The following is a 16,670-nucleotide window of genomic DNA, read 5'->3' as shown; positions in this document are numbered from 1 at the left end:
TCTCCAAAGCCGAGTAAGTAAAACTAATTCAATTTATAGTTCCCTGAAAAACAGCACATTGCTATTCTAGAGTTGCAGAAAGGAAGTAATCAAAAGCATCAAAATACTTCTGGCATCTGAGATGCTTCCCATGCCACGTTATTCATGAAGCACAGCCTTGCTGGAGCTTGCAGGTCTCCAAGTGGCAATACAAGAGACACGAGCAAAAAATCTGCAAGTCTAAATAAGTCATTTGCAACAGACATGACATTATTCCTTGAATGATTTGTCATAGCAAACACTGAGCAATAAATTGGGATCTATTTTTCCATGATCTAATATTATTTCATATCAGCATGTCACAACTCCAGGATAATATGCTGTGAGCTGAATTGATCCCTGTCCTTCAAATACAGTCTCGTTTATTGATGAACTCTACATTTATCAGGGAATGATATAAAGAGTGAGGACGTTCCTGCTGCCTTATATATTCAGAATTATCCTTGCCATATTGCATGAAATAGGACCACATATCACATGAATTTAAGACAAAGGGAACTGCCTTGCAATTGCCAAGGAACACCTCATCAGCTCCACAACACTGCTGTCATTTCCTGAAGTTCTCCTCGGTTATGGTCACATTCCATATAGGAACAAGGTAACAGGGAGTATATCCACCAATGTAAAGCTAATGTCTAGCTTTTCCAGGCAAACTAAATTTGCTAAAATGTCAAATCTTCACTGCTGCCGTTAAAAATCAACTTTTTCTCTGTGTATAAAGCAGCCCTGACATCGCTCCAGACAACATAAAAGGACTAGGCCACACTCCTTCCCCCTCTCTCCAAGAGCAGAAATACCTCATAAATCCAACATCAGTGTCAGATGAGTAAAACTGACTGTACTAACCAAATATAAATCACAATATCTGGAAAAAAGAAATAAGAGCTGAAGACAAGCTACACAGTAATCACAACACAAGTACAGTGGTAACAGTAGGTAAAACCCTAAAGGAACTTGCAGATTTGCTTTACTGAGGGCTTTGTCACTCGTTAGATACTGATTTTGGAACCAAATCAATAGCAGAGAAAAATCATTTTTAGCTCTCCATATGTCTGGTCTTTTCCATTCTTGGCAGAATGGGAAAAAATTAGCATCACATGAATTTTTTTTAACCAGCTGCACATTAACTGTGTCCAATGTTAAGTTTTGTACATTGAGATGTTTGTTGTATTGACAGTCCTTTAAAAGCATTAAAAATATAACAGCAACACAGTAAAAATCGAAATAGCTGTAGAGAGTTAAGTACAATTTAAAGGTTATAACAACAGAAAAAGTAGCAGGAGATCTACATAAATCAATTTTAGATGTCATTCCCTCTTTTGAGTATGTGGGCGAGATGATTTACTGATCTGTGGCAAAACCCAGGGTATTTTAACAGAGCTAAAATATCCAGAAGTATGGCCATGCAGAACTGTGGCAGAGGACCATCTTAATTATCCAAAAATCACTGTTCAATGATGATTCAACTTACAATAGTAACATAAAACCAGGCTGAATTAGTAAAATATTTGGAGGGGAACTCTTCTTACACAAAGCCAGTCATTTACTGAGTCTCCCATTCAGTCAATCCCAAACCAGACTGCTTAGAAAGGGAATGCCAGGAAGGGAAAATGCTCTAAGGAAAATACTGGAGTGGTTTGTGTTAGAGCTTGAGCTTTATGACAGAAATATAAAAAATATCTGTACACCCTCAACTGGAAATATAGAACATCATCTTCCTCCCCTGCACAACAGCCATCACAAAGTGAAAATACAGGCTCAGCACATGAGCTGATGTGCAGGGAGTTAAACAGAGTTCCATTGTTGGTTTAAATGGTGGATGTCCATGCCCTGATGGAATTGGAACTGAAGAATTCAAAAGGACAAAACTACTGTGAACCGCAAGAACAATTTGCTCCCCATTGAAAAGGGACATTCATATGACTTATGTAAATATCTGTGCTAAAGATAAGCAAAGAAAAAAATATGCCAAATTGTAGAAGAGAGGCAATTCTCTTTTTCCATACTCTGAGCTGGCGTTTCTTTGGGGGTGAACATTGGTTTCTATTGTAACTGGAATGCTGTATGTGAAGGAATAATCACCATTTAATCAAGTCTCTTCTTGAAGACTCCTTACAGAGAATGCAGAAAATACATGCAATTAAGCTGGTGAGATCTTAGAAACTGCACAACATGAGGGAAGACAAAAGAACAGTATTTGGGGTGCTGAGGGGGGAAGAGAAAACAAGCTGTTTGAGAAGGTTTTTAGAATTAGTATTGTCTGAAATTATTTGACAGCTCAATGCAACAAATACAGTACCAAAGATTAAAAAAAAAAAAAATCAGATCACTGATCTGGAAAGGGCTGAGCAGCCGTCAGGGCAGGTCTGCTGCTCCTAAACCATCCCTGCTATTCCTAACAAACTACTTCTGCTTCATGGATGGGTATTTTATCCAAGACTTACTGACCTGCATCCTGCCATGTCAGATCTGGGGGCACTGCATGTTTGATGCCACTGTGCTACAGGTTTATTTTAGTGAAGAAAGAAGGGGGACTTTTTTCACCTTTCTCCACGCTTGCTGAAAACTTCAATAGTTAATCCTCTATCCCCTCAGACAAATCCAAGGACTTTAAGTAATTCTGGTACCAATTCTCAGTTCCATTTGGTAATTCTGGGAGCACTCAGCTCTCTCTTTTCTGCAGGAATAACACAATTAGTGTGGGGGGTGTCAATCACATCCCATCTGCTGACTGCAGAAGGAATTCTCACCTCTGCCACGTGTTCATTCAAACCTCTGTTCTCAGCAACATGAGCATGTTTTGTATCACCTCCTGTTCAACACCTCACACTTAAACACTGCCAGAATCAGGTAGAGTTGCTGTCAGTTTGGTCACCACCTCTGGGTATAAACCCACACACAGGACACGAGTGTGAGAACAGCTGGGATCATTCAGACTTCGTGCTGCATCTAGAAGCAGAAATTTAATCATTCTAATTCCTATAGATAGCTGGGACAATGACCCATTTTCTCAGCTGCTGAAAAGACAAAGCTGTTGCAAGGCTATAAAGATGATTTAAGAGTATGTATCAGTTTAGGGAGAAAAAAATTCTGCAAGCTCAGACAGTTGTAAAATTGCCACTTTATGGCTGTGTCTGCTTGGACTCTGCCAAATTTATGAGGCCACAATACCTATATTATTGAATACAATGTCTAGCTTATACTACCTTGTCTTTGCAATCAAATCTAATGTTTAACATCCCAGCCCTTCAATAATGACACTCCATATCAATTAAAAACAATAAAATCAGTTCCTTTCAAATATTACTTGAGGCTCAATAGCAAATAGTCAAAGACTGAAGATGTAGAATGAGGGATTAAATGTACTTGTAACTTTTGGTCCACCAAGAATCCATATATCCAGTCTATATCCAGTTTTCTCACCGCCTCAATGCAGCAGTGGTTTAAATTACACCAGCATCATTACATTACACCCCAGAATGTCTCCATGGCAAGAAAACACGCAGACACCAGCATAATTAAAGACAACAATCTACTCCCTGCAATTGTCTAGTCACAGAGAAAAGTAGATTCATCGAGGCTTGGCAATTGTGAAATTGGGCAGAATTTAACTCCAGAAAATACCCAATTAATTACTGGAAATACCATAAAAATCAGACACATTAAGTGCACAGAAATTACTAGGAACTAGAAAGGATTCCAAGATAAAAGTAAATCCTCTTAAGTACTCCCCTCCCCGTCTTTTCTTTTTGGTTTCTTTCTCTCTGTGTTTAGTTTAGAAACCAGATTTCATTCTTGTTCTCTCTGGGGGATCTCTGATTACAATTTCCAGGGCTATTCCCCTTGCCCATGAGCTCCAGCTGAAGGCCAGGGGGTCCCTTACCTCCTGCCCGGGGGGCTGGTCCGCAGAGCAGCACGACCCCCTGTCCCTCCCGCACCGACACCGCGCTCCTCATCTTCGTCCTGGAGCTCTCGAGGTCTGTGTTGGAAAGAAAAGGGGATGTGGATATTAGAAAAGACTCAACAGGAAGGAGACTGAAGTTCTCAAACCCTGATCTCGCATCTCTTACGGAACTAAACCCGGCACATTCTCTGGAGCAGCTGCAGAAGTGTCTGTTCGACACGAGGGAGGGGGACAGAACAGGGACTGAACTAATTTGCAACAATATAATTTGACAGATCCCATGGCTAATTTTGTTAGGCTTATGCTACCCTAATTTTGATAACCAAAAAGGAGCCGTAAGTGTAACTTAAAAACAGGTCCCTAAGCCACTGCTGCTGCTTCTGCAGCGAAGGCTCTGATGAAAACACCAACAAGATCCCACTGAGCTCCTCTAACCATCCACAAAATAACAACACAGCTGTTCCCAAAACACAGATGCATCTTTCCAAAGAGAAAAGGGCAACCTCCCTGCAGGAGAATCCCTGGAACACTGCTAAGCTCTGGAGAAAGCAGGAGCTTTGCACCTCAGTGTGTTGATCCTATGATCTGTCCTGCTCGGCCTCAGGTATCTATGATCATTTTAAGCTGTGTAAGTGCCACAGAATATTCTGAGCTGGAGGGGACCCACAAGGATCACCGAGTCCAGCTCCTGGCCCTGCACAGGACCATCTCCAAGAATCCCACCATGTGCCTGACAGCATTGCCCAAATGCTTCTGGAGGGGAGAAAAATGCTACAGTTTACATAAATGCAAATATTTTATCATAAATTTATATCAGCTTTCCCTCTAACCACTGATTCAAGATCCAACAAAATATGGCCTCATTATACCCATGAAATAAGCTAGATTTAACATGCAGAACAAACTAAGATTGAGGTTCTACACTAACAAAGGCTCTTCCATGAATAAACCATATTATTTTTCCATAATAAAACCAAACAGAAGACAATTTAAAAAGCCCATGTTTGTTTATAACCTTGTACAGGACACTAACACACAGTCTTTAAACGAGGCTGTCTTTATAACCAAGTGTAATAGCAGCAGTGAGTTGACAAACAGTAGCTATTTTCCCAAAATACAGTATTTTTTTTAATACTGAAAAGCAACAGCTGTTACAGTCAGAACACTGAACAAGAGCCATTAGAATTTCAATGCTTCATTTAAAAAACCCCACACTTAATGCTGCAGCAGGATATTGTTGTGTTATCCTTTGTTACTGCACACAAAGTTCACAGGAACGTTTCTTAAAAGGGCTGTTTTCAGCTTCCCAAGCGAATTTCCATGGAGGTACATCTCAGAATAAACTGCTGGATATGAAGTGGAAGTCACATACAACCCCAGCCAAATGAATTCATTTCAGGCCCCAAGAACATTCCAGATTCATCTGGAATGCTGCCCCACCAAAACTGCCCTGAGTCATGGAAGGAAGAACCAAGAGGTGACAGAACCCCTGAGGACACACACTATTCCAGTACAGGATGAAAACAGCTGTGCCATTTGGACTTTAAAATAATAATTGTTTTGGTAAAAATTTATGTATAAAATGAATTCAGACCACATTTTTCCCTGTTTACATCACAACCACTGCAAGCCATAAATCTTATGCAATACACGGAACTTCCATAGCTAAAATAAAATGGTTTTGCAGTGCTTTCTAAGCACTGGTGTTTTATGGGAAATACAGACCTTCAGAACCTCAACAGACCCTATGAGCATGGGATTGGGCTGGGAGCACCTCGGGAAGGGACATGCCAAGGGATTTGGAAGGCACATCCTCATTATCCCACAGGTACTCAGCTCTCTGTGGTTTGAACTGTTCCAGTGTTGTACAGCAGAGGTTATTAATCACTGATTGCAAGTGAAAATTGCTGTCACAGGAGAAAAAAGGTTTTGGGAAACAAGAAACAAAACAAAATCCATCTGAAAATGAAGAGTATGAGCCATACTACAATAAAAGAATAACTTTTCACAAATCGGCAGAGAGTTCTTCATCCTACCTTCCAGTAGTACCAAACTAATCAAAGAGCTGCAAAAATATAATCACTTAATTTATTTATATACATCTATCTTCTCTTTACGCATTGTCTGGCACTGCTTTGAACATAATGGAAAATCAACATGCAAAACAGTAGCAGAGTTCTTTATTAGCATTATACAATGAAATCTAAATCTCTGCCCTTGGAAAGTACTGGGTGCTTTTAAACAAGATGCAGGTCTGATTTTCAGGTGTTTCTGTGGCATATTCAGAGTACTGAAGGTCAAAGCCAGGCTTGTTTGGAAGAATATCAAGAGTGATTGTTTATCCTTGGGCTTTTTTGTTAGGCTTTTGTTTGGTTGGTTTTTAATAAAGTATCCTGAGCACAATAACACCAGGGAGTAGAGCTGCATCTTCTAACAAAACTGGCCATTACATGAACTCACTGGAGAGGGACATTCAGTTCTCAGAAAACTGGCAGGGTAAACAGAATACCTCAAAAGGTGGGCTAATAAAGGCAAGGCTTGTTTATTTTTACAGATTGACTTTTATCTCTGAGATCAGAGGCTCTGATCCTGTTGAAATGTCTCAAAAGGCAAAAACATAACTGGAAACAAAGAACCAAGATCAGGACAGGACAGAAGATGGGTTTGAGAAGTGATGAGTCAGAACAGGACTGGCTTTTCAGTGCCCCATGGGATGACAGTACCCCACTGTTTAGTTTGATAGAAAAGGGCAGAAACACATATGAAGCATTTCTATATTTTATCTACTGAACTACAGACTGTCTTGTTCATCATCAGATTTTTAAAACTTACCTACTTTCTCAAACTGGTCACCAAAAGAAAGTGTTTTCATTAGCTTCTCTTGCCTAAATCTTTTTTCTTCTTACTTGCATTTATTATGCCTCACTTGTAATCTCCTTTCATCTAAAATGCAGCCACTCATGGACAAAATTAACAACTTTATTACTTAACTCTACCAGGCAAAGGCTCTAATCATACCACTGAAAAGTATTTTGGTAAAGATGTTACAAAAAAACCTGACTACAAGGAAAAAAAAAAATCCAACTTCAAAACCAATGTAGAACTGTGTAATTTGCAAATTAAATGCTTTTATTGCCTGCTTATAGTTTGCCATACAAAAGAAAGTAAAAAATTAGCAACTGAGAGTCTCTGACTCCTGAAACAGCATTTTCTTCTCCCTTCCCCTGCTAATACATATATTTGCCTCATTGCTTTAGCACCAAGTACATAAAGTTATATCAACTGAAATACAGATGCCATTGCAATAAAATGAAGCGAGAAAATGTAATTCAGCTTTATTGAAAAGTCTTTGATTCTGCCCCAAAATGAGAACAAGGAAACATGTTCCTGCCAACACAAACAGCAAGGATGTGAAAACTGTATATTCCACTGGGTTCCCTCCTTCTGTTTAATAGGCCAAGTTTTAAGTCTCAAGCACTAAGACTTAAAGTTGCAAAGAAAGAATCCAAAATATGGAGTAACAGTAACATGAGTATCAAACCTGCAATAACTGCCTGATGCATTTGGAAGAGCAGCTTTTAAAAGCTCATGTGACACCCTCGACAAAAGACGTGGATTTGTGAATTCATGAGGGGAAATCAGAACCTGAAGCATCTGTGGAAGGTAAAACAGACTAAAACCAGATTGACATTTTTATAACAGAATAAAAATGAACTTCATCTGCAGAGCACTCGCCTGGTGACCACATCCACTGCATTTCACTGCAAGCAGTGAAATCACCTTCTGGGATGTTCCTGGTTTCTGTAATCTTGTGTAAGCAAGGAAAGGAAAGCAAACAGCTCAGGCAAGATCAGATCAAATATTACAACCCCGCTTTGAAAAGACACAGAACATCATGCTATGAAAAACTCAGAGAATTTCTGATGACAAAGATGCTCCAGGCACACAACTCCCGGCTTGTGGCAATGCTGAATTACATCATATTTTGCCAAGAAACCTGTGTGATGCTTCACCTCTAGACACACATACCTGCATGCAGGAACTTCCTAAGATTAGCAGACACTGCTAGAAATTATACCAACTTCTATTTATTCTTTCAAGTAATCACAGGACATATTCACTGTGAGAGAAATAGGATTCACTTTTTTTCACCTACTTTTTTTTTTTTTTAGGTTTCCAAGTCCAGCAACACCCAAGCATTGTATTACACTTGTACCAACTGATGTTCATTGTCAAAGCAAGTTTATTTGCAATTCTACCATGTTTTGATAACTGTAGAACAAGGAATCAAGCTCTACAAACATAATTGTCCCTTAAGAGCCACAAATATATTTATTCTATTGCTTCATTAGACTCATTGTTATTCAGAGCTGCAGAACTCGTTAAATATACTTTATATATAATTCTGTATTGGTAGGATGTTCAAGTACCTAAATGAGTCAGACAACCAATTCTAAACTGTTTTCTTGAGTAGGTAATTCTGAAGAGGGGACTCTGTTTGATGTCAGCCCATAATGAAGTACTAATTCACAACCCGCTGGCCCTGCTAAAAGTCACATTATTAAAAAGAAGGGGAATTCCAGTCTCTCAGCTCTTAAGGACAAATAACAGCCTGTGTGTGTTGTAATAGCTGTGCTGGTAATGACAACTACTGGAGAAAACAGTGTAACACAAATTTGTTTCTTTAAAAAAAGCCCAAAACAACAACATAAAAAACCCAACAAACTTCACCGCCACCACCTAACTCACCTATATCTGCACAAGCAAACCTTGTTCCCCACCACCCTATACTCCAAAACTGGCTATACGAAGGCACCTCTGTGACCATGGGTTTTACACTTCTTTAGACAGGCTGTACACTTGGTATAATTAAGTTTCTTAAAAATACCTGTATAAGCCCACCAGGATATTTGGGATACACCCCTGTTAACCCCAACACATGGCCTGCAGTGATGGAGCACTAGAAAACAGCACAAGTGAGCTGCACATGGAGCCAGTGAGACCTCCTGCTGCCTTCCCAGGGTCCAGATCAAGGCTGGGAGAATCATATTAAGGCAAGAGAGAGGGATGAGGCCAAAAATTCTCTCTGTAATCATTTACTGCTGGATGCAGAGAGGATAAAAATATTCGCAGCGCAGAAACAAACACTACTCAAAGCAGGCAAAGAGTGGGGGAGATTTGTCACTTGAGAAGAGATTCAGAGGCTGCTGAGGAACCATCTCCAGGGTTTCATTTTGTCAGGCTGGTGTTGCAGGGAACTCACAGAATTCCACAGCAGCCTGTACAAAGTCCCCCAGCAGCGTGACACGGCGCTGAACTCTCGTTTTGTGGCACCACGTTTATCTGTGCACAGGCAGCAGTGCAGCAGGTTACACACGCTGCAGGGGGTTTTTAAAAGTCCATTTCTATGAGGAGCAGCTCTGGCCCTGGGAGTGCCCTTCTGCAGCACAGGAGCTGTGGCATCACCTCTCCATGCTGAGATGCTGCCCACAACCACATGTGTGCCCTGCAGACCCCAGGACAGGACAGGCAGAACAACTCCCCACCCTCAAGGCACTTCTTAGTCACAACCCAAAGTGCTACTGAGACAATTTTTTAGTTTTTATTTTGAAATACTGCCCCTGTTTCTGCTCACATCACATTAGTCTCATCAGCAGAGCCCATCTGAGTGTTTCTTGCATCCCTAAAAATACACTTAATAAAATGCAGCAAACCTCTGTTTAAAAACAACACAACCCTTCAGGTTGTTTCCATCACATGAAAAGCTGAACATCCAATAGGTGAGTCATGCTAGGATTAACAGGCTGCTGCAGCCAGGTGCAGGGAACAGCACACCAGCAAAAAACCTTACAAATCTTTTTAACTCCTCCACCTTCACTTGAAGTTCAGAAAAAAAAAAAAAAGGAAGAAACAGGAGAGAATTAAATGCTCTTGCACCAATTAAAGGAAAACCATTTAAAACTTGTGGAACAAAGTGCGTTATATAAACAGAAACAGAAAAAAAAAGCGCTAAAAATAAATTGGCACAGATGTATCAGGCTGTGGTGAACAGGAGATGCCAGCATGGAAAGAGGTGCAAGAGTCTGCAGTAATGGGGGGAAAGATGGATGGGGAGAGGAGAGATGAAGCACTTTGTGGGTTGTGTGGAACTGAAGGAAGAGACCAGAGACAGCAGAGAAAGGAAAAAAAAAAAGCAGTAAAGGAACATTAATAGCATAAATGTTGACTCAACATCTGATGAGCAGGAAGTATTTCTGTTTAAAACAGGCTTTGCACTGGCAAAAATGCACTGAAAGAACTGGAAAAAAACCCCCAGCGTTACCAGGGAAATGCATGTTTTGAAAGAAAAATGTTCTCCAATAGGTATTTCCAAAAATATGCCTTTCATAAATTCGTATTATCTGGGAATTACCACTCAACTCAAGGCAAACACAGCACTGAACAAAGCAATTCAAGCAACTGGAGAAATATCTCAGGAGGGAAGGATGTTTGCTCAAGGAAATCATCCTACAGTCGAGTTCTCAGATGCAACACCGATTTTTTTTTTACCCCCCTTAACACTTTCCCAAAACAAACCCTAAGAACATCCTGATAATGACATGAGAGCACCAAGTCTCATGACCACAAAGCAGGTTTAATGTTGAAGAATACCAGGCTATTCACATTTTAATAGTTAACCAGATGGCTAAAGCCCTGCCAGATCTAGGTCTAATTATCTGAAGGTTTGTTTATTTATTAAATATGCAGCAGTGTTTCCAAAAAGCCTCTCCTCAATAAATAAATCAACGAAAGCCATCCCAAAACAGCTCATATTTTAAGCACTGGGAACATGCTGGTGACAATGGTATTTTTTTTCCTGCCACTTCATCTTTCCAAAAACAGGCACTTTCCTTAAAGAACTGGAGAGATTTCCCACAAATAATACAAAATATAGCTGGTTTTTTTCACCAGAAAGCATTGTCAGGATACAGGTAACCAAAACCTGTCATTCTCCTCATCTCCCCAGGTATGGAGCACCTGGCAAAAAGCCTCCCTGCTCTGATCAGGGCCATGTGGACTGTAACAGATGTAATGATGACAAATAACAGACACAGCAGATGAGTGAGTGTCCTGTCAACAGATGTTCTGCCACAGCTGCTGCCTCACACCCCAAAATACACTGACTTGTCAGTCAGCAGGAAAATCCGATATTCACAAGCCTTCCAAGTATTTGTGTTCTCATCAAAATACATGTCCTACATGGCTTGAGCAAAATTATTTTGTTGCTTGTGCAATGAAACAAGTCATCTGCCCATCCAGGAACTCCAACAGTGGAGCAATTTGCCAAGAATAAGAGATCAAACCCTAAACCATGACTCACCCTGCCAAAATCACCTGTGCCATCTTCTCCAAAATCAGCTGGGTTTTATCTCCAGCTCCAGATGCTCTTCATTATTTTTAACTGGACCCATTAAACATTAATGGGTTTTTATTTTTTGTGTTTATTTTAATAGTTCTCCTGTTTACTGTTTCTCAACCTAAATAAGATGGGGTTGTCAAGTACATTATGCCTCAACTTTTTCATAAAATATACAAGGAAACTCAGAGAAGATGACTCTTTCTACACATATGAATTCAATAACCCACTTGAAATAAGCTGTAGAGGGGATAGAGAGCAAGGACAGATTAATACCGTAACAAAAATAATATTTGCAGAGGAATTCAGAAAAAAATAAAACTTTTAATTCTATTATTGAAGATGAAAAATGCAGAGGCAGAAATAAAAGCAATCCATTTTCATGGGAGCACATTTGCCTGGTTCATGGAGAGGAAGAACTGTTATTTCACTGTATTAACTACTCGCATGACAATTTTAAGGAAGAGGAAAGCAAATTTTCACATTTGACAAATAAAATATCTCAGGCTTAGTATCCTGCATACAGCCTTTGGTACTGACATTAATTGCTTCTGTGATGTTCAAATCCCCCATTTCTGAATCAAGGATATAATACACTCTCTTCCTTGGGTGCTTCACTCCAACCACAGCAATATCCAAGTACAAAGATGTCCCCACAGCATAAAACAGATCCTGGAAAATTGCTGCAAATATTTATGACTATAACTCTCTAAGGTTACTAGCTGGGATTAGACTACATTAACAGGCTCAGAAGGACAGGATAGATAAGAAAAATGATCTATTTCCATCCAGGCACCGAAGAGCCAACACTAAAGTTGTAGCTTAATGGATGTTCAGGAGCACATCAAAGCAAACCAGAACAGATTCTGTTCATTCCCTTTACAGTATCAAGAAGTGGCTAAAGCAGATGGTTCGTAGTTACTTTCCTTACAGACTTTAGGGAACAGGAATGCAGTGAAAGGCATTTCTTACCCTGATGTCATTTGCAGCTGACAAGCAAAACGGGTATTTTCTGCTGCAGATAAGGCAGAAAAAAAAATGAAAGCAAACCCACTGCATTGGATGCTGACAGTGGAGATGTTTAAAACAATAATGATTTGCCAGGTCCACATAAAGCCCACAAAAATGAAAAATAAAACTTTAAGAGACAGAACATGGGACAGTTCTTGTGGCAGAACCATTTCTTGAATGCTGAAACAAAAGCCAAATGATGAAGTGCCCCTGTGAAGCCACATCCCCGACCTGTGCACGAGCATGAGTGGTTAATTATTTAATGAAAAGCTAAAACCCACTGCATAACCTAATTCAGCGTTCTCGTGCAAACATATTACTCTGTAGCCCTTAATAAAATTAAAAGAACATACTGAGGTTGCAAACTCAATTATTTGGAGGTAGAAAATGTCAGAATTAAGGTTGCCTAAGACCACAAATATTGGCTGAGAATAAAACAGAAGCCCAATCAGTAAGATTTCACCCATGATGATGATTTGCACCAGAGTTTCCTGCTATTTCTTGTCTGGAAACCTCTTAAGTGCTGCTGGTGTCACTTCTGAGGTAGGACAAACCCAAAGGCTGGAACTGTTACCAAGTAAGTAATATTTCTTAAAAAAAAAAAGAGTTTATGCAGTAGTAGGGGAATATGTTGGAAAATTCTTTAACTTTGGCACAATTTGATCATTAATGCTTAGTTTTGTACCACTCAAAGTTTAGTACAAATGCCAGAGACTGATGTAGTTTTGTGTTAACCCCCTACACCTGTGACTAATAGTCTTGTGCAAGTCAGTGCTTCCCTTTTTACCCACACTGGTGATTAATATGGACTAGTAAGTGTCTTACTTCTGAGAACAAAGACTGTGTGCTGGACCAAAGATGGCAAGAGAGATACCTAGTGCCCTGACCATATACTTGAGATATTGTCAAGGAGAAAAGATTCACTAGAAGATCTGGTACAATAACAGGAAAATTTGGGGAATGGGAAATTCCCCAATCAACCATCAGAAACCCTCAAAAGACCCTGACTCAAATCCAGACAATTCCACAGAAATATTCAGTATATATGCATGTATCCAGGACCTGCAGTGAGTATGTGGTGAATATGCAGAAGTTTCATGACTATGACCTGGTCTGTTGGGTTGCTGGAGCGATCTTGAACAAATGGTCAAATGCTACAAAGTCAGGTCAGCTTTCTAACCCAACAAACTGGTTGGAGAGTTTATTTCCTGGTTTTCTGTGACAGAACCAGATTAATTAATTTAGAATTCATCTAATTAAGTTAGAATTAAAACTCCAGATAAGTTACTGCAAACTGGGTAAGGATTAACGCAAGAGGTTACCCAGTGGAAACTGTGCTGTGATACCCAAGAGAGATACAGATCATCCAACAGTTCCTTCTGATCTCCCATCTTAGAAGGACATGAATGACGTGTGGCACAGCTCACTTTCTCTAGTCTGAAGTTCTGTAAGCACTATTACCCTACTGAAGAACCACTCTGCTCCTGCCCACAGCACAAACACAGGCCACAAAACTGAGCCAGGGCAGGGTCAGGTTGGATCTCAGGAAAAGGTTCTTCCCCCAGAGGGTGGTTGGCACTGACCAGGCTCCCCAGGGCAGTGGGCACAGCCCCAAGGCTGCCAGAGCTCAAGAGGTGTCTGAACAACGCCCTCAGGTACATGATGGGCTTGTTGGGGTGTCCTCTGCAGGGCCAGGAGTTGGACTGGATGATCCTTGTGGGTCCCTTCCAACTCAGCATATTCTGTGATTCTGAGATTCTAATCAGCCTGACTGGAGTGACAAAGTCTACCCAACACAATCAAACCAAAATTCCATTTGCTCTGTCACACATCTACTTCTGCCCCTCATACCCCCTATAAAATCAGAACAGCCTTTCCAGGACACGTGGTAGAGCTTCAGTCGGGGCACAAAACCTCTCTTTCAATATTTAAACATTGCTCTGACCCAGATGTAAGAGAGAGACATTTAAAACCCAATCAGTATAATCCCCATGCAGATAACAAGCCCCATGCTTTGGTTTATAAAAGCAGGAACGACAATCGTTACACAATTAAACAAGGGGGTAAAGAGACGACAAAATTGCATTTGGCCTGGCTCAGGCTGAACTGGGATCTGATACTGTCTGCAGGAAGAGCAGGAGACCCTTGCAAGCATGACTTGGAATAAATTAAATTCATTACACAAAGCAATGATTTGGGATAAGAACTCAGTAACTTAATCTACTCGGTCACCTTACACAGCGACAAATCAATGCCAGTCGGGGGGTGTGGAGACAAGGCCACGCTGTGCCCGAGTGTCTGGTGTGCACTGAGAACACTGGCAATGCAGAGCAGCCCTTTCCCAGCCCCCAGACACACACCACAGACCCTGGGATGGAAGAAGTCAATTCTACCCTTGTCATGGAGTCAGTAAATCCTGGAAGTCGAAAGGATGGTTGGGTCCTACAATTTCAGACAAAACTCGGAGCCGGAATCTCCAGGCAATTTTTTTTTCAGTAAACAAGGATTTATTATGAGGCAAAAAAAGGTTTCTTGAAGGAACAAGACAGTAATTCCACTGAATCCCCATCAGGAAAGCTAGGAGAAAAGAAAAAATACAGGATGAATAAGATGGAACTGGCTTAAGGAGAGGCTACAGTTACTTTTAAGCAAGCAAGAGCTATACAAGAAGATGAAAGGGTAAGTAAGAGTAGCATGGGTTATTAGGAGCTGAAGTTGTGAAAAACTAGGGAGAAAAATGCTACATTTTGTTAACCAAAGAAGCAGAAAAATTCTTCTGAAAAGAATCTGAAATAAAACCAGAAGCAGAGATGTATTAAGAAATCAGAGATTCAAAAACAGCTGAATGCAAAGGAGTGTAAACAATTGATAAGAGCATGCAAAACACTACTGTTAATATCAGACTTCTAAAAATCAGAAGCATCATATGATACACTTACTTGATACTCAGTGAAGCCTCCTGGCACATCACACACAAGAGTTCAGGGAGCAGATGAGAAACTGTGGCAGTGCAGAACCAAGAAACCCAATAAATCACTGACTCATTTGATTGTTTAACTTAATTACCGGGTCAAACAGCGGCACATACAGTAGAAACAGTCAATATAATCCCAAATCATTAGATGTTACAATGACAGCAAGTTCATAAAGAGAAGCTGCACTCAGTGACATGACAGAGCTGGGGTTGGAATCAATGTCCCCAGACACCAGTTTCAGACCATCAGTTCCAAGAGCTCATTCTCCACATCAGTTCTGTGAGATCACAAGGCTGTAACTGCACTGTCTGCAAAGTACTGATGCTGCAAACATTAATATGAAGTTGGGTGGGTGTGGGTGTGTTTTTTGAAATGACAAATGTCTATGGACTAAACACTCGTTAAACTTCAGACTTCAGTTATTCCTGTACATCATTAATGTTTAAACCTGGCTTAGCTCACTTTGGGTAGAGTGGTTTTGACTTGCTTATTTCCATGTCATTTTAGAAGAAAAACTGTAAAACCTTTTTGTAAAAGGCTATAAAAATAAACATACTAAGGAAACAAATGAAGGCATTTGAAACTCAAGTGGTGAAGAGGGCTTCCACCCAGCTGGTGAGTTTGTCTCTCCAGTTTGCTCCATCCCCCAAAAGCCAGTCCAAACACACTATCAAAGAGCACTTTCTCTTTTTGCTCTTCTTGCAGCAAGAGAGCAAAAAAAGGAAAGCACAGGGATCATTTGAGCACATTAACCTCCCTGGAAGAGAAGGGAACGAGACAAGATCTTTAGAGAATTGCGTTCTGTCTGCCTCTGCAGTAATGGCATTACACTTGAATGAAAGCAAAATTATGTGGAAGACTGTTGGTTTACTGAAGGGTCAAAGAGATGACAGCTGTGGCAGGCGGTGGTAAACCTTTAATATGCCATGATGTACCAATGTGCACATCCTTCAGTGGGTGAATAAATGTGGCTGAACAAGGGATTACACCTGAGCAAGCAACTGCATAGATTAATAAATTCAGCATCAGACCATTCAACAACAGAAGCTGCGGGTGTGGAATAAAAAAACAACTCCTGAGAAATACCTATCTGCTCTTCTGCTACTCCATTTCTAAAAACAAATACAATCCCAGTGTTGCTGAAGAGAGTTTAATAGATTGAGACACGTACATAAGGAGAAAACCCCCAAAACACAGTGGGACCTCAAATGTTCTTGTTGGTATCTGAGCAGAATCGTTACGTGACAGATGCTCCACGTGCAGACTGATCCCCAGCCTAAAGCCAAATTGCTCCTTGCAGGGTGATGTAATCCTCAAAAGTATATTGTTAACTACAATTTAATAA

At 40.4% G+C, this 16,670-nt stretch overlaps 1 protein-coding gene across 1 annotated transcript in view; it reads right to left on the bottom strand.

Moving 5' to 3' along the window:
- CNTN3 (contactin 3) overlaps positions 1-16,670 on the bottom strand; it is a 103,624-nt gene that overhangs the window by 46,739 nt on the left and 40,215 nt on the right. The window contains exon 3 of the mRNA XM_027723895.2: positions 3,923-4,018. Within this exon, the coding sequence (XP_027579696.1) occupies positions 3,923-4,018 (96 nt within the window). The remainder of the gene's footprint in view (positions 1-3,922; positions 4,019-16,670) is intronic.

Source organism: Pipra filicauda, unplaced genomic scaffold, assembly GCF_003945595.2.
Source record: "Pipra filicauda isolate LSUMZ 115617 unplaced genomic scaffold, ASM394559v2 scaffold204_size1372650_pilon, whole genome shotgun sequence".
Classification (NCBI taxonomy): domain Eukaryota; kingdom Metazoa; phylum Chordata; class Aves; order Passeriformes; family Pipridae; genus Pipra; species Pipra filicauda.
The sequence above is the reverse complement of the archived record's forward strand: the minus strand, read 5'-3'. Positions and strand labels throughout refer to the sequence as shown.